The sequence below is a fragment of the Podarcis muralis genome, chromosome 5 (genome assembly GCF_964188315.1).
Source record: "Podarcis muralis chromosome 5, rPodMur119.hap1.1, whole genome shotgun sequence".
Taxonomy (NCBI): domain Eukaryota; kingdom Metazoa; phylum Chordata; class Lepidosauria; order Squamata; family Lacertidae; genus Podarcis; species Podarcis muralis.
In genome coordinates this window covers 100,051,565-100,078,724 of record NC_135659.1, presented here as the reverse complement: position 1 = coordinate 100,078,724, position 27,160 = coordinate 100,051,565, and the positions used below count along the sequence as shown (strand labels likewise).

At 48.7% G+C, this 27,160-nt stretch overlaps 1 protein-coding gene across 1 annotated transcript in view; it reads right to left on the bottom strand.

Moving 5' to 3' along the window:
- The window catches only part of TGM2 (transglutaminase 2), a 58,515-nt gene that overhangs the window by 5,562 nt on the left and 25,793 nt on the right, over nt 1-27,160 (bottom strand). The window contains exons 4-10 of the mRNA XM_028735646.2: nt 24,836-24,954; nt 14,604-14,732; nt 12,222-12,399; nt 11,055-11,190; nt 9,363-9,466; nt 8,269-8,508; nt 7,086-7,355 (exon numbers count right to left, since the gene is read on the bottom strand). Coding sequence (XP_028591479.2) covers nt 7,086-7,355; nt 8,269-8,508; nt 9,363-9,466; nt 11,055-11,190; nt 12,222-12,399; nt 14,604-14,732; nt 24,836-24,954 — 1,176 coding nt within the window. The remainder of the gene's footprint in view (nt 1-7,085; nt 7,356-8,268; nt 8,509-9,362; nt 9,467-11,054; nt 11,191-12,221; nt 12,400-14,603; nt 14,733-24,835; nt 24,955-27,160) is intronic.

Genomic DNA, 27,160 nt, shown 5'->3' with positions numbered 1-27,160 from the left:
TGAGGGACCCTCTCTTGCATATACCCAGTTGACCGCTGGGTGGAACCACAGCTGGAAGAAACCAGCCACGTAACTGCAGGAAGGAGAAAGCATTCTGGATGCAGCGTCACACACAAAAACCAACCCATATGCCCATGGGTTGAGGGCACCAGCCTCGTATCTCCTTCAGAACATAGGGAGAGCCCTCTTGGACCAGACCAAAGGCCCCTCTCAGGTGTGGGGAACCTCTGGCCTTCCAGATGTTGCTCCCATCATCCCTGACCATTGGCCATACTTGCTGGGGCTTCTGGGAGCTGAAATCCAGTGACATCAGGCGGTCCGAAGGTTCCCCATGCCATTGGTCTATCTCAACCAGCATCCTTTGTCTCATTGTGGACCACCAGATGTCTCTGGGAGACCCACAAGCGGGAGACGAGGGCCATCGTCCTCTCGGGCTGATGTTCTCCAAAGCATGTTAAACCCTGACCCTGGAGGTCATATGCAGTCACAGGGGCGGTTTTAGGGTAGCGGGGGTGCTGAATTTTAGCACCGCACAGGGTGACACTGAAATTGGAGGGCCCAATTTCTCACTCATGAGTTCTCCCGTTCCCCCTCCAAACATAGAAAGTTGCCCTCTACTGAGCCAGTCCAATGGCCCACCAAGTTTAGTATTGTCGCCTGCTTCTTGGGGAAAAAGCAATGACAAACCTAGACAGCACCTTAAAAGCAGAGACATCACCTTGCCAACAAAGGTCCGTATAGTTAAAGATATGGTTTTCCCAGTAGTGATGTATGGAAGTGAGAGCTGGAACATAAAGAAGGCTGATCACCTACAAGAAGATCCAACCTATCCATTCTGAAGGAAATCAGCCCTGAGCGCTCATTGGAAGGACAAATCCTGAAGCTGAGGCTCCAAGACTTTGGCTGCCTCATGAGAAGAGAAGACTGCCTGGAAAAGACCCTGATGTTGGGAAAGACGGAGGGCACAAGGAGAAGGGACGACAGAGGACGAGAAGGTGGGACAGTGTTCTCGAAGATGCAAGCATGAGTTTGACCAACTGCGGGAGGCAGTGGAAGACAGGAGGGTCTGGCGTGCTCTGGTCCAGGGGGTCACGAAGAGGCGGACACGACTAAATGACTAAACAACAACACTGACTGGCAGCAGGTCTCCTGGCTTTCATGGCTTAGTCGTTTTCCCCAGCCCTATCTGGAGATGTTGGGGATTGAACCCGGAACCTTCTGCATGCAAAACAGGTGCTCTCCCACTGAGCCGTGGCCCCTCCTAATCTGCCCAGCTGGTAGGAAGACAGTGAGTTTAACCATTTCCTGTTGCATGTCCAGTAATTTGGGGAGAGGCATGGATGTGGGTCTCCTGCTGCTGCGTTGAGTGACAGCCATGCAACTGTCCTGATCTCTCTTTGGCCCTCAATGCAATAGACATCTGGGTGCACTTCAAAGCCATAACGGCTCCCCAAACCCAGCTGTGTCCAGCAGGGGGCCAGACGCAAATTAGCTGCCCTAGGATGCATTTGGCCAAGACTCTGGGTTTATGCCTCTAAGTCTTGCAGAGTTTCCCCCTTTAGGGATCTTGTGGGTTTTTGTTTTGAAATCTCTTCCAAAGTCTGCCTAATGGCAAGGGTCTTTAAGATAAGGCCCAGTTAACGCAGGCGGGTCAAGTGGAAGTTGCACTTGTAAAAGGTTTCTGGTGCACATAAAATGCTAGAGCGCCATCAGAAAGTGTTGGGTCAAAGCATATCAGATTCCTTCCCAGCTCTGGAAGAAAACACGTCACTTCTAAATGAAAGAATGCAGAGAGAGAGAGAGAGAGAGAGAGAGAGAGAGAGAGAGAGAGAGAGAGAGTTTGCTTCTTCTGCTGTCGTTCCCATGCCTTGCTTCTTCAGCTTTCTGATTCTTTAATTCAGAATTGCAGCTGAAATGGAAAACTTGGAGAGGACTAAAACTCTGGGGTATTCATAGGATGCAAATAGAACACACCACTTAAAGCTTTCAGACATAGAGATGGATTTTGGACAATTCCCCCAGGAGTTAAGAATACAGTCATACCTTGGGTTAAATGTGCTTCAGGTTGAGCGTTTTCAAGTTACGCTCTGCAGCGACCCGGAAGTAATGGAGAGCGTTACTTCCGGGTTTTGCTGCTCACGCATGCGCAGACGCTCAAAATGACATCACGCGCATGCGCAGAAGTGGCAAAATACGACCCACGCATGCGCAGACACACAGTTGCATCTTACGTTCTATTCAGGGGCTCCGGAACGGATCCTGTTCTCACCCAGAGGTACCACTGTATATAAGAAGGGCCTGCTGGATCAGGCCAGTGTCCTATCCAGTCCTGCATCCTGCTCTCGCAGTGACTGACCAGATGCCCATTATGGGAAACCCACAAGCGGGACCTGACCATAAGAGCAACTCTCCTGGCATTCAGAAGCATGGCTGCCTCCAGCTGTGGCCAATATCCATTGATAGCTTTCTTCTCCATGAATTTGTCCAGTCCTCTTTTAAAGCCATCTAGGTTAACAGCCATCACCGTCTCCTGTGGCAAGGAGTTCCATAGTTTAACTCTGCACTGCATGAAGAAGGACTTTCTTTTAACTGTCCTGAACCTTCCAACATTCAGCTTCACTGGATGTTCATGAGCTCCAGCGTTGTTAGCAGAGAGGGAGGAAAACTTTTCTCGATCCAGTTTCCCCATGCTGAGAATAATTTTATAAGTTTCTATCATGTCTTTCCAAAGAGGATCCGTGAGCTGGCCAAGGTCACTCCCAGATAACCGGTTTAACTGAGCTGTCATCCCGACCTATTTGAAGGGAGGTTAAACTGCGCTGTACCAAGCCATTGTTTTCCCACGCTGAATTTCCCCATTAATTTCCTCACCGCAAAGGGTCATTTTCTAAAGGAAAATGGGCTTGTTGTGCCAAAGCACCAAATCCATTGGAACAAAAAAACCTGAGTTATTTGGGACAAGATCCAAGCCCTGCTGGCAAAACAGCAGCAGCCTGGGAGCAGCCCGGGTTTTAACCTCTGCAAACATAGAGGCTTTGGGGGTCCCCAAAGGGTGGGAATACCCCCAAAACCCCACAGCTTGGAGATATCCAGCAAGACGGAGCCTCAGGATGACTCGGAAGCTCAAGCGACCCAGATTGTCGCAGCTTCTCAGGGGTCTGTGTGGCTCTCACCACTGGTCCTTACTCAGATGTTCCATCAATGACCCTAAGGTGGATTTCTGCCAAACAGCTACATTCCTGCCTGAGCCGTCTTGGGTGCTGAACGACAGCCTGCGGTTCGCCTCAACGTGTCTCTGCGTTCCCTTCCAAATGGCTGTCAACCTGCGGGTGCTCAGGCTGTGGCTGTTTTCACCCAGGAAGCTAGCCTCCCTTGCTGCTCTAAACCTCTCCATTCTTGCTGTTTGTCTGGAAGTGAGGGAAGGCATTTGTAATGCAAATGAGCATCTTTGTCAAGCCTGCCAGCTGAAGCAAGAGGAAGTCCCCAGGGTGGAAAGGCTTTCTTAATGCAAGAGAAGGAGGGGGGGAAGGTTCTGGCTTACATGGTTTGTTTAGGGGCTTCCTGGGGCAATCTGGCTGACCAGGGGTGCAGGGGTGGGGTGGGGGAGAGAGGGAGCTGAACAAGACAGAGCCTGCCTCTTTTATTTGTAGCATTTTCACCTTGCTCTTCAGCCAGAAAAAAGGCTCTCTGCACTGTCTGCAAATGTTCACAGAACATCCCTGCTTATGATCTAAAAGGCACATGGCACAAAAGGAAAAGGTATCTGGAGGGAGGAGGAAAAACGCAGCTGGTTCTTCTTTAGTAAAGGGCCCCTCTGCCTCTCCTAGGCACTGTTGAACATGCCCCGTGGAGGTGGGTATTTTAGCCTGGAGATGGAAAGGCTTAGAGGGGATATGATAGCCGTTTTCAAATATCTCAAGGGCTGTCCCATGGAAGATGGAACCAACTTGTTTTCTCCTGCTCTGGAGGGCAGAACTTGAACCAATGGCTTCAAATGACAAAAAAGGAGATTCCGACTAAACATGAGGAGGAACTTTCTGACAGTAAGAGCTGTTAAGCAGTGGAACAGTCTCCCTCGGGAGATGGGGGACTCTCCTTCCTTAGAGATTTCAAAGCAGAGGTTGGAGGGCCATCTGTCAGGCGTTTTGTGATTCCCACTAGACAGTTCTATGGTTCTACGAAAGAGAAGGTAAAGTCATGCTCCCTCCGGAGTGTCACTCAGTGCACAGCCAGATCCACCAATTTGAAGAACCAGTTCAGCTGTTTCATGGGATTACAGAGTTGGGGGGGAACCCAAAGGTCATCCAGTCCAACCCCCTGCAATGCAAAAATCACAGCTAAAGAATCCCTGACGGATGGCCACCTCCACTTAATAAGTTCCAATGAAAGAACACCCACCGCCTTGATTCTTAGCCCTACGGTCCCAGGCACCAGGAGGCCAGCGACAACTCCTGTGCCGACACACCCTCTGCATGAATGCACAGTGACAATCTTGGTCCGGGTTCAAAGCAAACAAGCACTTCTCTCTCCCCTGGGGCAGGGAGCCAAGCCTCACGCCAGTCTCCATCTCCGGAAGGGCTGTTTATCTCTGCGGTTTTGCCTCTGCGAAGGTATGCAGTTTGGAAGGAACCTGACTCCACCAGGCCCAGCACTGCAAGGCCCATTGTTTGCCTGAAACCCACCACCCAAACCCCGCCTTTCAGGTGCTGTTATATAAATGGGCTGAAAGGAATAGCAGCTGCTCTCTTGGAGGAGCCACAAAGGGCAGGAAATTGCCTGCTCAGAGTGCAATGATCCCCTTCCACTTACTCTGGGTCCTCAGGATGTGAATCCAGGCCCTGGTGCCAAAATCCACAGGACGGGAGCCAAGAGGAGTGAGCCAAGCGACAAGCAGCTCACAAGAATGCACAAGCATTTGTGTGTCTGCTCCAAACCAGGAGACGATGCCACCCTCTCCAGTTCCATCCTAGGATGGCCTGGTTGGGTTGCCAAGAGATGTCTCAGGTTGCCAGCTGGGAAAGAGTGGCTCCCTCCAGCCTTGCTCCGGGGTGGCAGCCTTGTGGACCCCCCAGACGTGGGAGGACTCCAAATCCCAGCAGGCCCAGCACCTAGCATGGCCAATGGCTAGGAAGGAGGATGGAAGCTGTAGTCCAAGAAGATCTAGAGCAGGGGCCAGCAAACGTTTTCAGCAGGGTGCACTGTCCCGCAGACCTTGTGGGGGGCTGGACTATATTTTGAAAAATAATAATAAATGCACAAATTCCTATGCCCCACAAATAACCCAGAGACACACTTTAAATAAAAGCACACCTTCTACTCATGTAAAAACACGAGGCAGGCCCCACAAATAACCCAGAGATGCATTTTAAATATAAGGACACATTCTACTCATGTGAAAACATGCTGATTCCTGGAACATCCCCGGGCTGGATTGAGAAGGTGATTGGGCCAGATCCGGCCCCCGGGCCTTACTTTGCCTACCCATGATCTAGAGCAGCCTTTCTCAACCTGTGGGTCCCCAGATGTTGTTGAACTACAACTCCCATCACCCCTAGCTAGCAAGGCCAGAGCTCAGGGATGATGGGAGTTGTAGTCCAACAACATCTGGGGACACACAGGTTGAGAACCGCTGATCTAGAGGGTCCTAACCACCTGCTCTAACCAGAGATGCGGAGAGCTAAAAGTGCAACGCCAAAGATTTAGGCGCTGCCCTGGGCAACGAAAGCCTCTCCAACATCTGGAGATGTCTGCTGCAGTGGAGGTGATGTTGCAGCTAGGAGATAGGGATGCCCAGGCAGCCGCTCCCCATCGGTGCTTCCTCTTGTGAGAAGGGGGAGGGAAAGGGGGAGGAGGAGGAGGAGGAGGTCTGGGTGCTTGGATTTGATATCCCGCCTTTCACTCCCCTTCAGGAGTCTCAAAGCGGCTAACATTCTCCTTTCCCTTCCTCCCCCACAACAAACACTCTGTGAGGTGAGTGGGGCTGAGAGACTTCAGAGAAGCGTGACTGGCCCAAGGTCACCCAGCAGCTGCATGTGGAGGAGCGGAGACGCGAACCTGGTTCACCAGATTACGAGACTACCACTCTTAACCACTACACCACACTGGCTCTCACTGGCTCTGCTTGATGCAGATCATTTCCATTCCGTCACTCCTGAAGCGCAGCAGGAATGCTAAACAAGGAGAAGTGGAGCTGGGGGCGCAAGGAGGTCACAGACTGATGGGGAACAGCTGGGCTGAAGGGAAGCCATCTCAACTGGAGGAGATGTGGAGCAACAGAGGGGCAGGGGAGGAAAGGGAAAGCTTGCAGCCCAGGAATGGACTGGAGAGGGGAGCAAAGGCCGCTGAGTCCTGCTCAGCAAGAGGCTTGCTGCAAATCCTCTGTCTGCTGCCTCCAAAGAAAGGATGGAGCAACAGCACAACACCCAGTCGTTGCTGTTCTACTCAAAGCTGAAAGTGCAGCAGCTGCTCTGCTTCCAGACTCCTGGGATCCAAGCCATGCTCTCAGGGCCAGGGGTTGCTCCCTCTTTCCCCAGCCCCACGATTCGGAGGGGGAGGTTCATGGGGACCCCCATATAGGGAGGGAAATGGTTCAGGCTCTCCCCCACCAGATTCCTGAACTCCCCCACCAGATTCCTGAATTGATGCTTTTGAATTATGGTGCTGGAGGAGACACTTGAGAGTCCCATGGACTGCAAGAAGATCAAACGCATCCATTCTGAAGGAAATCAGCCCTGAGTGCTCACTGGAAGGACACATCGTGAAGCTGAGGCTCCAATACTTTGGCCACCTCATGAGAAGAGAAGACTCCCTGGAAAAGACCCTGATGTTGGGAAAGATGGAGGGCACAAGGAGAAGGGGACGACAGAGGACGAGATGGTGGGACAGTGTTCTGGAAGCTACCAGCATGAGTTTGACCAAACTGCGGGAGGCAGTGGAAGACAGGAGGGCCTGGCTTGCTCTGGTCCAGGGGGTCACAAAGAGTCGGACACGACTAAACGACTAAACAACAACAAGGGAGCTTCATGGGTCCATATGATTAGGGGATGGAGAAGGCAGATAGTTCACCTGCTCTCATCTGTCTTTACCTGCGTAGGGCTCCAGGTTGACGTTGAGCAGGTCTTTGCTCCCGCATTCGGGCCCCAGCGTCCCATTGTAGGTGACGGTCCGGGCGCCAAACATAAGCCGACATCGGCGCTCGGTGTCCGTGTTGTTGTTGATGACGGCAAAGACGTCAAAGTCGCACCCGTTGTTCATCCCTTCAGAGGCCTTGATTTTGACTTTCAAGCCCTCTTCTGATGGCGGGTAGACCTTCTGGTGCTTCGCCTTCTCAAAGACGGACCTCTCCTCCTCTGAGTCTGCAAAAATGGAAGCAGGAACAACTAAGGTACCTACAGGACCGCCTCTCCTGGTCTGCCCTGCAGAGGACCTTAAGGTCCATGAATAACTGTAGTTTAGAGGTCCCAGTTATTGGTATCAGATACCAAATGTGCATGCACACAAAAGCTCATACCTATAACTAACTTAGTTGGTCTCTAAGGTGCTACTGGAAGGATTTTATTTATTTATTTTATTTTATTTATCTTATTTGATGTCCATTAAAAAAATATTTTTAAATGGTATGTGGCTTTGTGTATTTTTGTTGTAAACCGCTTTGACTTTTTTTTTTAATGAGACAGCGGTCTATAAATGTTTTTATAAATAAATACAGAAGTTTGGGAAACTGATGTGAATCCTCATCCTTACGTTCAGAGACATGAAACTTTGTCATTATTGAAAGTTTGGAAAATGACTTCCGTAGGCATAGATTTCCCTGAATCTAGCATTCCCTCTAGTATGGTGCTGGAGGAGACTCTTGAGAGTCCCATGGACTGCAAGAAGATCAAAGCTCTCCATTCTGAAGGAAATCAGCCCTGAGTGCTCACTGGAAGGACAGATCCTGAAGCTGAGGCTCCAAGACTTTGGCCACCTCATGAGAAGAGAAGACTCCCTGGAAAAGACCCTGATGTTGGGAAAGATGGAGGGCGCAAGGAGAAGGGGACAACAGAGGATGAGATGGTTGGACAGTGTTCTTGAAGCTACAAACATGAGTCTGACCAAACTGCGGGAGGCAGTGGAAGACAGGAGTGCCTGGCGTGCTCTGGTCCATGGGGTCACGAAGAGTCGGACACGACTAAACGACTAAACAACAACAAGTATTCCCTCCCTCCTTTCCTCCCTCCCTCCCTCCCTGCCTCCCACTTATATACAACCCAGAGATGCTCTGGTTACCTTCTGGGTACTTGTAGTTGTGGGTGATGTCCTCCTTGGCATCCCTGCCAATGCTCTTGGTGCTGATGTGCTTCCCCACCAGAGAGGAGTAGGTGGTCCTCTTCCGAGACATGTCGCTCTGCAGCATCAAATAAGCCACGTCTGCATTGACCTCGGCGAAGACAAACTTCACGTCGTACTTCAGCTTCAGGTCTCCTTCCTTGACAGCTCGGACCGGAGTGGGGCCACAGCAGTAGACTCCTGCGAGGAGAAAGAAGCCATCGACCAGAGGAATATTAAAACGTACACTGGCTGCGTTTAATTATTGTTGAAAATGATATGTTGAAAACTAATAAAAAATTATCCATTCCAGACTTTTAAAAACCACCCCTAAAACAGCCATTTAACATGAATTTTACTATCTAACGAGACCATTGATCCGTAAAATGAAAGCAATAAACAATGTACTGCAGTCACACAATCAATCAATCAATCAATCAATCAATCAGTAGCTGAACTCGGTTCCAAACAGTCACAAAAACAAAACAAAAAAGAGCTGCAGAAACAAAAACGTAAAATAAATAGCAAAAACAGACAGACCTCAGCGTAACACTCAAAATGAAAGTGTGGCACTCAAAATGGAGCACATTTGGCTTCCAAAAAAAGTCCGCAAACCGGAACACTTACTTCCAGGTTTGCAGTGTTTGGGTTCCAAGTTGTTTGAGTACCAAGACATTTGAGAACCAAGGTCCCACTGTATGGAGCGTTAGGGGCATAATCAAGCCTCTTTTCTTTGTCCCTTAATTGCCTCCATTCCCAACTCTGCAGAACCTCTAAGCCAAAGCGATGATAAGAAATTGGGTATCGGGCTCAGCGTACATTATAAATATGTGCCTACCTGTAATAAGCAATCGTCACCGTCGCCTGCATTTTAGGCACCATTCCTTTATTCTATTAAAGTTCTACCCTGTCCTTCAGTTAAACAACACAAGCAACCTCCTCCCAGCCCAAATCCTATGGGGCCTGCCTGTGGGGCTGAGAGCTGGAGCCCTAAACCTCTGCAGGGTGCTAGGGTGGAGGAGGAGGCTTTTGGCTGGCGCTCTGGGCAGAGATACCTTCGCTTTTTTCCTGGGGAGTTGGGTCCACAGCCTGCCAGCCGTCATACCCGCCTGGGAGATCTGGGCGTGTCATCCAGGACTCGTTCCAGCAGTGATAATTCCTGAGGGAGGCAGAGAAAAGGGGGAGGGAGGGAGCGAAGTCCGATAAGAGAGGCACACTCTGCACTTCTCCAAAGGACCCTCGCATTCGAGAGGCGTTTGGCACAGGCCCAGCTGGAAAATTCTCAGCTCCCCCCATGGAATTTCTCTCCTAGGTGTTCCTGAGGAGTGCCAGGCACCCTCGCTCTGCAAGATGCTTGAAAACCATTATGGGATGCTCAAGCATCAGGCACCTCGTAAGCAGAGAAATCCTATCAAGGCCTGAAATGCAAACTTTGCTGATGTCTGCCTGCTTCCAGCAGCACAACAGCTTGAGGCGACAACAGGAGAATCGTAGAATTATTTTTAATTTAATTTATTATTATTTTCCGTTTTTTCTTGGTTTTCACATCTTGCATTACAATACAGATGTACCAAAGCCAACACCATTTCCTCCCCATCCCCCCATACATTTCTATTTCCTCAATCCATCATATTATCCTTTTCTCCTTCCTCCCACTTCCCTCCGCCCCCACTCGATTTCCTCCACATTATACAATTTACAATAATCTTTGCATTCTACAATCTTCTCAAATCATCTATATATTCTTATTATCTTTCCTTACTCATTTTTCTTCCATCCAGTACTTCACATTTTAATCTAGGCATGTTAGCGTGTATTTTTTTGAGCGATATTTTGCCATATATTCATCAAAACATTTCCATTCCTTTTTTAATTTTTGATTCGACAGATTTCTTATTAAAGCAGTTAATTTTGCCAGTTAAGTTGGCAAAGATATACAAATTGAAATCCAATCTCTGTTGGAGATCTGGTGGAGAAATAGGAACAATAATACATATGTGGTGGAGGTGTGAGGAAATTAAGAAATTTTGGGTATTAGTACATGAAGAACTAAAGAAGATGTTGAAAATATCAATAACAAAGAAACCAGAGGCATATCTCCTTGGATTGATAGATGAAGAGATACCACGGGGGGGAGGGTTTCTATATGCAAGTACAGCTGCTAGAATAGTGATTGCTGCTAGGTGGAAGTCACAAACTATACCCACAAAGGAGGAATGGATTTGTAAACTAAATGAATTAATTTTGGCAAAATTAACTGCTATAATGAGAATCGTAGAATTATAGAATGGGAAGGGGCCCCAAAGTTCATGCAATACAGGAATCACAACTAAAGAATGACAGATGGACATCCCTCCAACCTCTGTTGAAAAACCTCAAAGAAAGGAGAATTTGCCACCTTCCAAATGAGTCTATTCCACCATCAAAAAGTTATTCTTAATCAGAATAACAGTACGGTAGGGTTGGAAGGGATTGCCAGGGATCATCTAGTCCAGCCCCTGCAATGCAGGAATCTCAGCTGAAAGCATCCCTGACAGATGGCTTTCCAACCTCTGCTTAAAAACCTCCAAGGAAGCTGTTGTTGGTGATTCAGTTGTTGCTTCCCTGCTAGCTGCACCAGGAACCCTAAAGTTCCTTCATGGACAGAGCCCAGCACCTCATAGTTAGGCAAAGCTATCAGACTGACAGGTCCAAGACGCTGCATGCATTTTTGGGGAGTCCCAAACACCCACCGGACCTCCACTCACCAGATGAGCTCCCGGTTGCCCTGCTGCAGCTTCCCGTTCTCATCCAAATACTGCTCTATGACCAAGTTGCCGTTGGTGTCATGGGCAGAGTTGTAGTTGGTGACCACGCGGGTGGGGATCCCCAGGGACCTCAGCACTGGGAAGGGAGGGGGGCAGAAGAGGAAGAGGTGAACGATCCGTGGAACGCGCCCAACAGACCTGCCAAGCTCCCAAATGAGGGAGACACTCGCTCTTACAGCTGCCTTTAAAAATCCACACAACTGCATGCAAGGCAATACAGATATACTTGCATCTGCAATCATTCCGGTCCTACAGTGAAATATTAACAAGCAAAGAAGACGAAGGCAGAACTAGCTGCCTCGTTCCCAAAGGGAGAATACCCAAGCCCAAGTTTATTATTTTATTTTAATTATTTATTAGATTTATATACAGCCCTTCGTCAGAAAATCTTAGGGCATTCACAAGATAAAAATACAAATAAATAGCTAAAGCCAAAGCAACAAAAAGCAACAAAACAATAGCCCCCCCCCCCCAACACATTCTATTATTATTAGTTTGCCTCTGGTGTGCCCTGGGAGGGGGCATTGGGCATGGTCCCCCATGGAGAGGGTGAGGAAACGGCCCCCTGCTACAGAGAACGGTGGAACAGGGGGCCGTAGCATATACCAGAACCCCCAACGCACTTTAAAAAGAGAGCTTGTGTGTTTTGACATGGAGGAGCCTGTCGGACTTGCGTTTGACCGAGCGACTCCTCCTGTCGAGTCCTCCGAAATTGCCTCCGATGTGATTAATGACCTGAGCGTCTGATAAAGCTCCAAGCACGTTCCCCCATTACGCAGAGTATCCAGCACAGGGAAGGACGAGAAATATGAGCTACATGCTAAGAGTTTTATTACTAAGCTACGCAGACAGAAAAGAAATACATCGTCTCTCTGTGAGAGCAGAGAGCAACCGAAAATAAAGGAACAGGAAGCCAGTAAACATCACATCCATCTCCTGTCTTCCATGAGACTTCCAACAGTCTGGAATCCCAGGAATGTAAACAGAGTCCTGTGACTCCAAGGGCACTGCACAATGGCAACACACAGAAACCAACAGAGCCATGGTATTCTCCAAATGCTGCCAAGGAGGCAGCCCCTTTCTGCTTCCTCACTGAGGACCCCTCACCTGTGCAGGCCACAGCAGCAAAGACCCAGCACTGCCCGTACCGGACTGGCTGGCACCCATATTTCTGCCACCTCTGGAGGATGTCCACGCTCCCGTTCCAGGCCATGGGGCTCACACCGTCGTCATACTGGTTGTCCCAGCGCCCGAGCAGGATGCCTTGGTCATCGTTGCAGTTCACCTGTAGCCCAAGACACAACAAGAGCAGGAGAGTGTGGGCAGGTGGCTCAGGAGATGAAGGAACCATTTGCACAGATTGGGAGGGGTTTCCTGAGTCCAGGTGTGAAACAGCCAAGGGATTCTATTTATCTGCCCAAAGCCTGAGGCCCTCTTTGGAGGTCCCAGTCCGGGTGCCTCTACTGAATGAAATGCAGTGGGCACCCCAGTTATGGAATATCCTTCCCAGGGAGGCCTGCCTGACACCATTTTGAGGTCTTTCCCCCTGTTCATCTTCAAAACAACTTACAAAGCCATTTTTTAAAACCTGCATTTATTTGATGGTGCTGTGAGCTCTGCATTCATTGTCTTTACAGTTGTACCCTGGATCCTGAAAATTTTTACACATCACTTGGGAAGACAGGCGAACTAATGCCAGTGTACTGGAAGAAGCAAAGATCACCAGTGTTGAAGCAACGATTCTTCAACATCAACTTCGTTGGACTGGTCATGTTGTGCGGATGCCTGATTATCAACTTCCAAAGCAACTACTCTATTCCCAACTAAAAAATGGAAAGTGTAATGCTGGTGGTCAACAAAATATGTTTAAATGCTGTCTCAAGGCAAATCTAAAAAAATGTAGTATAAACACTGACGACTGGGAAACACTGGCCTGTGACCACTCCAGTTGGAGAACAGCCTTTACCAAAGGTGTCATTGGCACTCAAACTCAGGACGCAAGGCAGAAATGTGCTAAGAGGAAGGCACGCTTAGCAAATCCACACCGTGATCAACTCCCACCAGGAAACCAATGTCCCCACTGTGGAAGGGCTTGGGGATCCAGAATTGGCCTCCACAGTCACTTACGGACTCATTGTTAAAACTGTGTTTATGGAAGACAATCTTACTTGGCTATGAGTGATCACCGAAGAAGACAACCCTGGATCCCGAAGGCCCTGGAACTTAGATGTTTTGGCTCTCGAAAGCTGCAAACCCAGAAGTGATTGTTCCGGTTTGCGAACGTTCTTTTGGAACCCAAACGTCCGACAGGCTTCCGTGGCTTCCGATTGGCTGCAAGAGCCTGCTGCAGCCAATCAGAAGCCACACTTTGGTTTCCGAACGTTTTGGAAGCCGAACGGACTTCCAGAACAGATTCCGTTCGACTTCCAAGGTACGACTGTATTTCCTTTCGATGTTACGCTTTCATAAATGCATAATTTTTCTTATCCTCTGTATGCTGCCCAGAGAAGCTTGTCTTATGGGGGGTCGTGCAAAAGCCATAAAGAAATAAATAGCATTTCGGCATTGCAGGGGGCTGGACTAGATGGCCCTCGTGGTCCCTTCCAACACAGGATTCTGAGATTTAAAAGGGCATGAGGTTCGCACCCCAATTTTAAGGTTCAAAACCTGGGAGGCGAAGGACTCCTAAGCCCTGCTGACATACAGGTGAAACTCAGAAAATTAGAATATCGTGGAAAAGTTCATTTATTTCAGTAATTCAACTTAAAAGGTGAAACTAATATATGAGATAGACTCATGACATGCAAAGCAAGATATGCCAAGCCTTTATTTGTTATAATTGTGATGATCATGGCGTACAGCTCATGAAAACCCCAAATTAACTATCTCAGAAAATTAGAATATTAAATGAAATCAGCAAAACAAGAACTGCAAATAGAGCAATACTGGACCTCTGAGAAGTAGAAGCATGCACATGTACTCAGTACTTGGTTTGGGCCCCTTTTGCATCAATTACTGCCTCAATGCGGGGTGGCCTGGATGCTATCAGCCTGTGGCACTGCTGAGGTGTTATGGAAGACCAGGAAGCTTCAATAGCAGCCTTCAGCTCTTCTGCATTGCTCGGTCTCATGTCTCTCATCTTTCGCTTGGCAATGCCCCATAGATATTCTAATTTTCCGAGTTTCACCTGTACTTGCAGAACTGAAGTAAGATAAAGGCAGCAGCATCTCTGATACACGTTTCAGAATGCAAGTGTCCCCTAACGCATAATTCCGTGTTATCTTATTCTGCAACCAGCCCATGGGCAGGAGTTTGGGCCATCTCAGCTTCGCAGGAAAGCCCCCGAGTGTGTGAGGAGGACTCGGCTCTCTGTGGGGCTGGCAGAAGACAATGCGAGCATCTCCTTAGGACTGGGCAGAAGCTGCCTGGGGAGGCTGCCCCTGGCACGGTCACCCACGTGGAGGGCCTGCCCTCTTGCTCCAAACTCACCATGGCGCTCACTACCCTGCTGATATAGACAGGGCTGTTGCGTCGGGAGCAGTCCTTATCCTGGTTTCGGAGGAACTTGGGGTTGGTGTCCAACAGCTGGAGGCAGATGTCCAGAATGTCATCTTCAAACTAATCCAGAAGGAGAAGGAAGGCATAAGAAGAAGACATCATCATCATTACGGCAACTTACAAAAAGTGAAAGAGCAGCAACAAACCCCACATACATGCATTAAACCGAGGGGGGTTACATTAAAACATCTCACCAACTCTAAAAGCGCATAGTTTAAAGCCAAAGGCCTGGTGAAAGAGGAATGATTTCCCTGGTGGTTGAAGATATATGATGATGGCACCAGGCGAGCCTCCCTGGGGAGAACATTCCACAAGCAGGGAGCCACCACTAAAAAGGCCCCGTTCTCATGTTGCCGCCCTACAGGCCTCTTGTGGAAGAGGCAAATGAAGAAGGGCTTCAGATGATGGTCACAGGGTCCATAGGGGGAAAGACAATCGTGAGCTGCATAAGGCTTTAAAGGTCAAAATCAGTACTTTGAATTGGGCCCAAAAACAAATGGGTAGCCAGTGCTGTCAGACAGTACCAGGAAATGAAAAAGAAAACACCCAGGTTTTTTTTATTTCTCTGAGCTGCAATAAATCAGGAATAACTAGACAAGATGCTGGATCATGGAAGTCTGCACCCCTAATTCTCTCTCTCTAGATAGCCACAATCGGTATTACAGCTGTGCCATATGGAGAGGAGGGGGTTAAACCTTCCTGGCCACTACCAAAATCCCCACCACCGTCCCACATCTATTTGCTGTGGGGGGGAAGGACCCATCTTAGCCAAAGGATGCCTGCCGCATGTCTTCCTGCATTGTGCAGATGAAGAACACCACAAACAAAATACCACAGACCATTTGGAGAGATATAAAATATGGATTAGGAAAAAATATGCAGTTGAAAAGGTCGACCGTAGGAGCCACGGAGTGGAGGGTGGGAAGTCTGGAGATTCAGAGAAATCTCTAAATATGGATATGTATTTTGTATTGTCATAATTCTACACTTGTAAAATCAGATAAAAATTATTTCCGAAAAAAGGACACCACAAACGCCTCCCTGAATCCAGCACAAGGTCCATCAAGTCAGCCATCAAAATCAGGGAAGGGGTGTGTTTTTCAGGCCCCAAGTGGACGGGGACAAACAAACCTCTCCTAACGCGGGTGCACACGTCAAAGACCTATATTAGCCGTTGACTCCAAGAAAAACCTGAACACGTCTGAGTGCAACACATTTTCTCCGCTTTGAGGAGAGTTTCCCTTTCTGGTAAGGCAGGGGAAAATAAAGAGGGAAGCTGAGCATGGTTACGGATTGATTAAAATCCAAAGCTGTGTGTTGCTGCACAGATCTCAGCAGCTCCACCTGCCCATTGGGTTGGTAATCTGCATTTTAAAAGCTCTCTTAACGCCTGTGATTATCAGGCTAATTGTCCCACTGAGTTCATAGCATATTCTCTCTCCCTCTCTCTCTCTCTCTCTCTCTCTCTCTCTCTCTCTCTCTCTCTCTCTCTCACACACACACACACACACACACACACACACACACACACACAGCTAGCTCCTTTTTCTTTGCCAAGACACCCTCCCTCAAGGAAGATGGGACCAGGGCTACAGGCCAGAGTCCGAGGGAATTTAACCCCGGTTGCTTCCCTAACAACCGAGAATTCGGGGATTCTCTATAGGTGGCAACGTATCATTTAAACCCACAGCAAGGACTCTTGATACTGGGGGGCTCCTGTGACAACTCATCCCCTGCACTAGGTGTAAATCAGAGCCGAGGTGCAATGGAAACAAAAACTGTGTTTTTATTAAACTCTCAGAGCGGGATAAAGCGCGACCGGTTCAGCATTAAAGCCACAGTACTGATTTTCTGTCTGAAATGCCAGTTCAGGTTTGAACACGAACTGTGTTTGCAATCCTCCACTACAGAACTGTTTATATGAAAACAATTTATTCCTCGAATCATAGAAATGTAGAGTTGGAAGGGGTCCAGAGCGTCATAGCCCTGCAATAACACAGGAGTAACAGCTAAGGACTATCCACTTTTCCTTTTCCTGAAAAAGCACCTCTAGCCCTTTGTGGGATACTTTCCCTCCACCTGTGGGAATTGGACAGCTTTATCCAACCTGGATAAAGTAGTGATGTATGGAAGTGAGAGCTGGGCCATAAAGAAGGCTGATCGCCAAAGAATTGATGCTTTTGAATGATGGTGCTGGAGGAGACTCTTGAGAGTCCCATGGACTGCAAGAAGTTCAAACGTATCCATTCTGAAGGAAATCAGCCCTGAGCGCTCACTGGAAGGACAGATCCTGAAGCTGAGGCTCCAAGACTTTGGCCACCTCATGAGAAGAGAAGACTCCCTGGAAAAGACCCTGATGTTGGGAAAGATGGAGGGCGCAAGGAGAAGGGGACGACAGAGGACCAGATGGTGGGACAGTGTTCTTGAAGCTACCAGTATGAGTTTGACCAAACTGCGGGAGGCAGTGGAAGACAGGAGTGCCTGGCGTGCTCTGGTCCAGGGGGACACGAAGAGTCGGACACAACTAAACAACTAAACAACAACAACAACATCCTACCTGGCAAATCCCTAAGAACAGCCAGCTACTTCCATCGCCAGGCCCTAACTCCAGGTTAAATTCTTGCTTACCGTCCTTATTGGCCAGAATCAGCTCCCCACCATGACTGGCTAAGTGTCTGCAGGATGATGACCCAACGGTCATGTGTCAAGCACACCCCCACCATCAATTGATCAGGCCAGGGGCTCATAGAAGGCAGTATCCTCTTCTGACAGTGGCCAACCTGATGCTCATTGGAATCCCCACAAGCAGAACCTGGGTTCAAAACTACTCTCCCCATATGCGATCCGCAGCAACTGGTACACTGCCAATTAGCTATTTATTTCATTTTTATCACATTTATATGCCAACTTTCCAACAAGGAGCACAAATTGGTGTGCATAGTTCTCACAACAACAACCCTGTGAGGTAGGCTATGCTGAGAGGCGCTAACTGACGCAAGGTCAGCTTCATGGCTGGGGGGGCGGGATTTGAACCCGTATCTCCCACATCCTAGTCTAACCACTGCACCAGCTATCATGGCTAGGAAACACTGATAGACTTCTTCTATGTGTTTACTGGAGGCAAACCTTCCATTCAGCTCTCTATCCATGCACGTGCATTCACACACACACTTCTTATTTCCTGCATTTTGCCAAAATGCTCAAGAAAATGCAGATGGCCTGCAGCCGGTCTTGAGAGCAGGGGCTCCATCCAGCCCCCTAAACCATTAGCAACCTACACCTATCGTGCTTCTTATGTTCCCCTCCTTTCTACAGCACCACACAGGACTTCCACCTTGACCTGCAAACCCGGGGAATTTTTCTGCGATCCCTCGGGCAGGATGGAACCTGCAGGGCATCAGGGATGGTGATGAGGAAGCTGATTCATGAGGAAGGTGCTTAGCCCAGAAGCTTTTGCTCCAAGCCGCCTGGAATGTGCTGGTGGTTGAACCCACTTGCGAGGAAGAAGTTGAAAAGACTGGCCAGGTCTGACTAAGAGCTGAAAGGGAGTTTTTGCCTCTCAGTTTAGGATTTCCACCCACTGAGAGCTCAGTAGGGTTGGCTGATAGGGTGAGCAGTAAAGGTAAAGGACCCCTGGATGGTTAGGTCCAGTCAAAGGCGACTCTGGGGTTGCGGCGCTCATCTCGCTTTCAGGCCAAGGGAGCCGGGGTTTGCCCACAGACAGATTTCCGGGTCATGTGGCCAGCAGGACTAAACAGCTTCTGACACAATGGGACACCTTGATGGAAACCAGAGCGCACAGAAACGCCGTTTACCTTCCCGCCACAGCGGTGCCTATTTATCTACTTGCACTGGTGTGCTTTCGAACTGCTAGGTTGGCAGGAGCAGGGACAAAGCAATGGGAGCTCACCCCATCACGGGGATTCGAACCGCCGACCTTCCGATTAGCAAGCTAAGATGGGGAAGCGGGACTGGCAAGGCCCATCATTGCTGTGACGTGGGGACAAAAAGAAAGCTAATGCTATTCTAGGTTCCATCGACAGAAGTCAAGCATCCAGCTGAAGGATGTTTTAGCTGTGATTCCATGCCTGATGGCCACCCAACCTCTGCTTAAAAACCTCAGGGAAGTAGAGTTCACACCCAAGGGAGACTGTTCTGTTGGAGGGTATAGAGCTATGCAAGCCAAGGAGATAAGTAACTATACAACCTTTGGAAGACATCTGAAGGCATAGGGAAGTTTTTTAATGTTTTGTTACGTTTATATATACAGTGGTACCTTGGTTCTCGAACTTAATCTGTTCCAGGAGTCCGTTTGATTCCCGAAACTGTTCAAAAACCAAGGCATGGCTTCCAATTGGCTGCAGTAGACGTTCGGCTTCTGAAAAATGTTCACAAACCGGAACACTTACTTCCGGGTTTGCAGCATTTGGGAGCAAATTTGTTTGGCAACTAAACCGTTCGGGAACCAAGGTTCCACTGTATATTGAAAGTCACCCAGAGTGGCTGGGGCAACCTAGCCCAGTTGCTGGAAACTGGCAGGAGTGGAGAGTGGGCAGGGTATTATTATTATTATTATTATTATTATTATTATTATTATTATTATTAAATAGGATGCCCCTATTTCATTTTGAATTATGGTGCTAGAGGAAACTCTTGAGAGTCCCATGGACTGCAAGAAGATCCAACCTCTCCATTCTGAAGGAAATCAGCCCTGAGTGCTCACTGGAAGGACAGATCCTGAAGCTGAGGCTCCAAGACTTTGGCCACCTCATGAGAAGAGAAGACTCCCTGGAAAAGACCCTGATGTTGGGAAAGATGGAGGGCACAAGGAGAAGGGGACAACAGAGGACGAGATGGCTGGACAGTGTTCTCGAAGCGGCCAGCATGAGTTTGACCAAACTGCAGGAGGCAGTGGAAGACAGGAGGGCCTGGCGTGCTCTGGTCCAGGGGGTCACGAAGAGTCAGACACGACTAAACGACTAATCGACTAAACAACAACCATTTTCATTGGAGAAATGTTGGAAGGTATTCAACAGCTCTTTCCATCCAGCATTCTGTTCTCACCGTGGCCAACCAGTTCAAATGCCTCTATTGGGAAACCCACAGGCAGGATTCGAACACAGGACCCATCTCCACTCCTGCAGTTTCCAGCAACTGGGATTCAGAAGCACCTCTGCTTCTGACTGTGGAGGCAGAGTAGAGCCCTCCCGGCTAGGAGCCTCCTGGAGAAAATCCTTCAGTGGGGTCCCATTTCTCAAAGCCGCAACAACCAGGTCTTTGGCAGAGCCTGATGCACATTTCATTCACGGCTGCAGAGCCCACGGAGGGCAAGAGAGTCTGGCACCGAGAGTGGCAGCGGATGCCACTTTGAAGGACTTTCTCAGGCATCGGAGAGAGCAACAACTGGCTGCCTCGGCTGGAGGCGTCAGCAGCGGTTTTTATCTCTCAGTCCAGGAAGAGGAGTTGGGCAGGCTGACAGCCAGCCAGGATGCCTCTGGCCTGTTTGTGCAGCAGAGATTAGATGCTCGCTGAAGCCTCAGATAAGAACGGAGAACTCCAGGGAGCAGCTTCCCCCCTGTTCTGGCCCCATAGAAAGGCGAAAGGAGGGGAGGGGGCAGCTGTGAGCCAAAGCGCAGTTTGGCTCAATGAATAGTCCCAACCTGCTGCCCTCCAGAATTAGGCAAATTCATGCAGGAGAGGACCTGGAGAGTTATGGTCTGCCTTCGGAGTCAGCAATGCGCATGAATACCAGGTGCTGGAAGCCACAGGAGTTGTTCTGGTGCTCGATTCCTGCTTGTGGGTTTCCCATTGGGCATCTGGGGCAGAGGGAGCCATGCTCAGCACCTGCCCTTGCCTTCCTCTGTGAAATTGTTTGTGTGGCTATGGGGCCACCATATCCAAAAGGAGACTTTTGGATCAAGCCTGACAGCCATTGAATTGCCCAGCGCACGGCTGATTCCCCTGGCAGATCTCTCCCCAATGCTGTGGTATTTTCCTCACTTTCATGTCCTTGGCTGTCATCCGGATCAGTTTCAGACTCTCTGATTTCTCCTCATGTGCAGGCTTGCTGTATATGGGTTTGATCTGTTTTTATTCTCTTTAAATATCTGCATTTGCTTCCTGTTTGTACTGGAGAGCTCCAGGAATGCTGGACTGGGTGATGTGATGATGAACGTTTTGTACAGTCAGATGTTTGCACTTGTTCCTGTGGGCTTCTGGCGCACGTCCGAAGCAAATACAACAACCTGGAACCCGAAAAGCTAGTGCAAAGTGTGTTATCTTTGGCTCCATTTCACAAACGGAGGAACTGAGGCTGTGGCGTACAGCTTGCCCAAGGCCAGGTGACATGTCCCTGTGAGGATCATCAGGACTCTGAGATCTTGGTTTAACTTGCCATCCTATCCTCTAAAATAGCCTTTGCCAACGTGGTGCTCTCTAGCCAGCACTGATGGGAGTTGTAGCGTAAAACATCTGGAAGGCATTAGATTGGCTCTAAAAGTGCCTGCAACATGGCTGTTTCTGGCTGAGGACCTTCTGTTCTCTCCTTATCATGTGCTTGAATCTGGAGATGGATGGTGTCCTGCATTATTGCCTCAGGGCTGGAGAATAGGACTTGCCCAAGACATTTGGCTGCCTGAGGCAAAGGACAAGATATTCCCTCTCTCCCTATCCCAAAGCCCACCAGATGGTCAGACGCACCTTATTTCAACGCTGTCAAGTGGGCAGCATCCTTTGCTATGTCCAAGAGATGCTAGCTAGCTTAGAGCTGGTCGTGCGAAATATGCTCAAATACCTCCCTGTTCCTGCCCACTCTGCAGCAACTGCTGCCTGAGGCAACTGCATAATGGTAGAGCCAGACTATCTAGATCAGCGGTTCTCAACCTGTGGGTCCCCAGATGTTGTTGGACTACAACTCCCATCATCCCTGAGCTCTGGCCTTGCTAGCTAGGGGTGATAGGAGTTGTAGTCCAACAACATCTGGTTGAGAACTGCTGATCTAGAGATCATGGGTAGGCAAACTAAGGCCTGGGGGCCGGATCCGGCCCAATAGCCTTCTAAATCTGGCCTGCGGACGGTCCGGGAATCAGTGTATTTTTACATGAGTAGAATGTGCACTTTTATTTAAAATGCATCTCTGGGTTATCTGTGGGACCTGCCTGGTGCTTTTATTTAAAATGCATCTCTGGGTTATTTGTGGGGCATAGGAATTCATTCATTTTATTTTATTTTTTCAAAATATAGTCCAGCCCCCCCACAAGGTCTGAGGGACAGTGGACCAGACCCCTGCTGAAAAAGTTTGCTGACCCCTGATCTAGATGGCCACCAGTTCCCCTCAGCTGTGCAGCTCTGCTGCTAAACGGCCCTGCCTCCCACAGTCCAAACCGAACATTTGGGGACACCATCTCCAGATTTGCACATACCCAAGGGATGCCCATCTTTTATGACTCTGCATGCACAGAATTTCATGTGGGTCATGTTGCTCCTGCTAACGGATACAAAATCTGGACTCCAGTGTGCAATGCTATGCAAGCTATGCAGAGTTTCCCCTGACCCTGACTGGGTTCAGTGATCTATAGCCTCTCTCTCTCTCTCTCTCAGTTCCTGCAAGTTCTGGAGTCAGCATTTTCACATCCAGAAATGTGTGGGATTGGTTCATTGGCCCTGAAAGGTCCTCAGTATGTATGTTTCAGCTTGTTGGGTTTCACCCATTTGAGCTGAATTTCTGTGATGATGATGATGATGATGATGATGATGATGATGATGATATAATTTATTATTTATACCCCACCCATCTGGCTGGGCTTCCCCAGCCACTCTGGGCGGCTTCCAACAAAATATTAAAATACCATAATAAATAAAACATTTATTTATTTATTTATTTATTTATTTATTTATTATTATTATTATTATTATTATTATTATTATTATTATTATTACCCCACCCATCTGGCTGGGTTCCCCCAGCCACTCTGGGCAGCTTCCAACAAAACACTAAAATACAATAACCTATTAAACATGTGTATCTGAAGAAGTGTGCATGCACACGAAAGCTCATACCAAGAACTAACTTAGTTGGTCTTTAAGGTGCTACTGGAAGGAATTTTTTTTTTGTTTTGACTATGGCAGACCAACACGGCTACCTATCTGTAACTGGAACTATTAAACATTAAAAGCTTCCCTAAACAGGGCTGCCTTCAGATGTCTTCTAAAAGTCTGGTCATTGTTTTTCTCTTTGACATCTGGTGGGAGGGCGTTCCACAAGGCAGGTGCCACCACTGAGAAGGCCCTCTGCCTGGTTCCCTGTAACTTGGCTTCTCGCAGGGAGGGAACCACCTGAAGGCCCTTGGAGCTGGACCTCGGTGTCTGGGCTGAATTATGGGTGTGGAGACGCTCCTTCAGATATACTGGACCATGATATTTAAAAGACCATTGGCATCAGATAAAATGAAGTCCTTCTGCATGCAGCCTAGTGTTAAACTATGGAACTCACTGCTGCAGGAGGCAGTCATGGCCACCAACCTAGATGGCTTTAAAAGAGGGTTAGAAAAATTCATGGAGAAGGAGGAGACAACCGATGGCTCCTAGCCAGGATGGCTCTGCTCTGCCTCCACGGTCGGAGGAAGCAATGCTTCTGAATGCCAGTTGCTGGAAGCTCCAGGAGATGAGAGGAATCTCGTGCCTGGATCCGGCCTGCGCGTTTCCCACAGGCATCAAAATGATCAAATAACAGCATATAACTCGGAATGTTCTGTTTAAACTGTCTGAACATAAGAAGAGCTTTGCTGCTGGATCAGGCCATTTGGTCAAACACTCTGTTCTCCCAGCAGACGAGGAAATGTCCACAGGACATCCGCTATCAAGACCGGGGTGCAAGAACTCTGTCCGTCTGCAATTCCCACACTGCCTCTGACGCTGGAGGTAGAGCATTGTGACTTCTAGCCAAATAAGTTGGAGTTCTTTTTATTAAATATACCAAGAAAAAAGCACACCAAGAACTCAGGCCAATATAAGTTTCAGCAGTGGGAGTGGTCCCTACTCGCAAATCAATAGTCAATTGTAACAAAGACTAATCCATTCAAAAGTGTGTATTCTGACAAGGATTACAAACTCAAATAGAGATTACAAACTCAAACAGAGATTACAAACTCAAACTCATAAGGATATGTATACACAATAATTTGTTACAGAATTAGAGATAAGAGTTTATGAGTAGAGATAAGTTCATATAGTCAGATTTGACATGAAGATGTTAGTTTCAATCATTGAGCAGAAGTCAGAAGTCAGTTATGGATCAGAAACCGGGACAGGGCCCTGTTTCGATGTATTCATCTTCATTAGCTGGAATCATCGTTACAATTGACTACTGATTTCCGAGTAGGGACCACTCCCACTATGGAAACTTATATTGGCCAGAGTTCTTGGTGTGCTTTTTTCTTGGTATATTTATAGCCAAAGGCAGCTACCTCCACCATGAATTTATCTAATCCCCACTTAAACCCTTCAGAGTTGGCAGCCATCACTGGAACTTGTGGCAGTTTGAGCGGGTGCTTTGCGAAGAAGCACTTTCTCTCGTCTGTCCTGACTCTCCAAAAGGAAACAAAATTATGCTGGCAGATCCATTTCCACACTCTCCTCTCTAAACCTTTGCAAGGGTTACGTTTTTAAAAACTCACCCCATATGCTTTTAAATCTACTGTCATCCACCCAAAGCCTTTGGAAACTTCGGGTTCTGAGGGCAATTGGAGTATTTCTGTGCAAGTGGACAGCATGACAGGAGCTGAAGTAATCTATGAGTGGGTGCAAAGACAGATGGATGGATGAAGGAAGGAAGCACTTCTGGTCTAGGGCATCAGGGGACGGAGCTCTTTGGGGCTTCAGCCGTTTTGAAACCCGTTGCCTGAAGAGCTGCAGAGTGTTGTGAAAATGTTTTGATCCACCTCAGTCTCTATTTGCCTCTCTTCTATTTTGTGGAGCATTCTCTAAGAGGACGATACACAGGCAAGTTCTGTGCTCAGGTATCTGATGGTGTGGTGCCATTTGCAATCCTGGGGTGCCTGTTTTCAACCAAATGCAGAGGGGCTTGGACTAATAGACTCTTTGGGCCCGCTCCTCAATTCCACGTGCTTCGCAAAAGGGCAGCGGAGGGCAAGGAAGCAACTCACCTGGCCAAAGTTCCATGGGATCGAGTAGATGTAATCCTTGGATCCCTGGTAGATCTGGCCATGCTGGGTCAACACGTATTCCACACACTGCTCTTCGCTCTCCAGGAAGACAGAATCCGCTGCGGGGAGAAGATGCCGTCAGAAGAGGAAGGTGGAAAAGGCCTCGGAGGAGAGGGATGGGGGAGAGGCAGTGTGGTGTAGTGGTTAGAGTGATAGTCTAGGACCGGGGTGACCTGGATTCGAATCCCCACTTGGCCATGAACGTTCATGGTGTGACCTTGGAGGCCAGTCATTGCCTCACAGCTTAAACCTACCTCACAGGGCTGTTGTGGGGATTAAATGAGGACTAGAATGTGGTCTAAGCCACAGAGCCTAGGACTTGCCGATCAGAAGGTCTGCCATGGGGTGAGCTCCCATTGCTAGGTCCCTGCGTCTGCCAACCTAGCAGTTCGAAAGCATGTCAGAGTCCAAGTAGATAAATAGGCACCGCTCCGGCGGGAAGGTAAACAGCATTTCCGTGCATCGCTCTGGTTCACCAGAAGCGGTTGTCTGCGGACAAACACCGGCTCCCTTGGCCAGTAAAGCGAGATGAGCACCGCAACCCCAGAATTGTCAGCGACTAGACTTAACTGTCAATGGTCCCTTTACCTTTACCTAGAATCTTTATAGCCCAATTTTTCCTCCCAGGTAAAAGGTAAAGGACCCCTGGATCTTTAAGTCCAGTCAAAGACGACTCTGGGGTTGCGGCGCACATCTCACTTTCAGGTTGAGGGAGCCAGCGTTTGTCCACAGAAAGCTTTCCAGATCACGTGGCCAGCAGGACTAAACCACTTCTGATGCAATGGGACACTATGACAGAAACCCGAGTGCACAGAAACACCATTTAACTTCCCGCCACAGTGGTACCTATTTATCTACTTGCACTGGCGTGCTTTTAAACTGCTAGGTTGGCAGGAGCTGGGACCGAGCAACGAGAGCTCACCCCGTCACAGGGATTCGAACTGCCAAACTGCTTTTTGGCAAGCCCAAGAGGCTCAGTGGTTTAGACCACAGCGCCACCCACATATGTGATTCTAGCCTTCATTTAACCCCCACAACAATCCTGTGAGGTAGGTTGGAGTGAGAAGCAAGCACTGGCCCAAGATCACGCAGTGAGCTTCATGGCTGGGGGGAGAGATTTGGTCCTAGGCGAACACTCTAACCACTGCATTGCACTGTCTCTGGGAAAGCCTAGAAACTGAGAAAGCAGATCCCTTCTGATGTCACCAAGGACAGTGGGATGACCCGGGAGCAGAGCCCCAGTAACACGGCAAAGAATCTTGGAGCAAACATTGCAGATTGCTCCAGCCACTCCTTCAAGTAAACAGAATCTAAATTCAGGTAGGTACCCGTGTTGGTCTGACGCAGTCAAAATAAATAAAAAAATTGTTCAGTAGCACCTTAGAGACCAACTAAGTTTGTTCTGGGTATACGTTTTCGTGTGTATGCACACTTCTTCGAATACCTTCAGATATGCACATGAAAGCTTATACCCAGAGCAAACTTAGTTGGAATCTAAAATAATCCTCCATTTCGCTCTGCTCTGTGTGTCTGTTCCACTTTAGCATCCAAACCCCGTGGGCGCATTTCAGCCTTTGAACACTGACACAGACACAGGTAGTAAGATAACACTCGTCGGCAGCATCATATGGGATACTGAAAAGACGCGACAGAAATGCAAAGCGTCGCCAGCAGTGCTGCCGCCCAGGTCAGGATGTGTAAGACTGCGATAATAAGGGGAGGAACTGTAACGCTTTCAGCGGAGTTTGCTGGGGAATGTGGTCTCCCTGCACTAGAAACACAAAGCCTTGTCTGGGGGAGCAGGAGATGCTGCCCGCCCGTGTAGACAATACTGAGGTAGATAGACCAATGGTCTAACTCTCTCCAAGCCAGCCTCCTTCCAAATGGGTCTGCCTCCTTCTAACTGTCCCAGTCTTCTGCAGCCCTTCGGCCTGAGATCCCTTCAAACTGGAGTTCCTACAGACTGGAACTGGGAGCCTTCTGCACACAGAGCACATGCTCTAATACCACTCCATCCATGGCTGCTTTGCATCTAGAAGGTTGGACCGTCAATCTCCAGCAGTTCCAGGCAGGACTGCAAAAGACCCTTGTCCATTGCTGGTCACTGCAAACCAGTCTTTGCCAACCTCGTGTCCTTCTCCAGATGTTTGGGGCGGCAGCATCAGCACGACGGTGCTGGCCAAGGTCAATGGGAGCTGTAGTCAGAAACATCTGGAGGGCACCAGGTTGGTGGGCGCTGAGCCAGATGCGCCTGTGATGACGCAG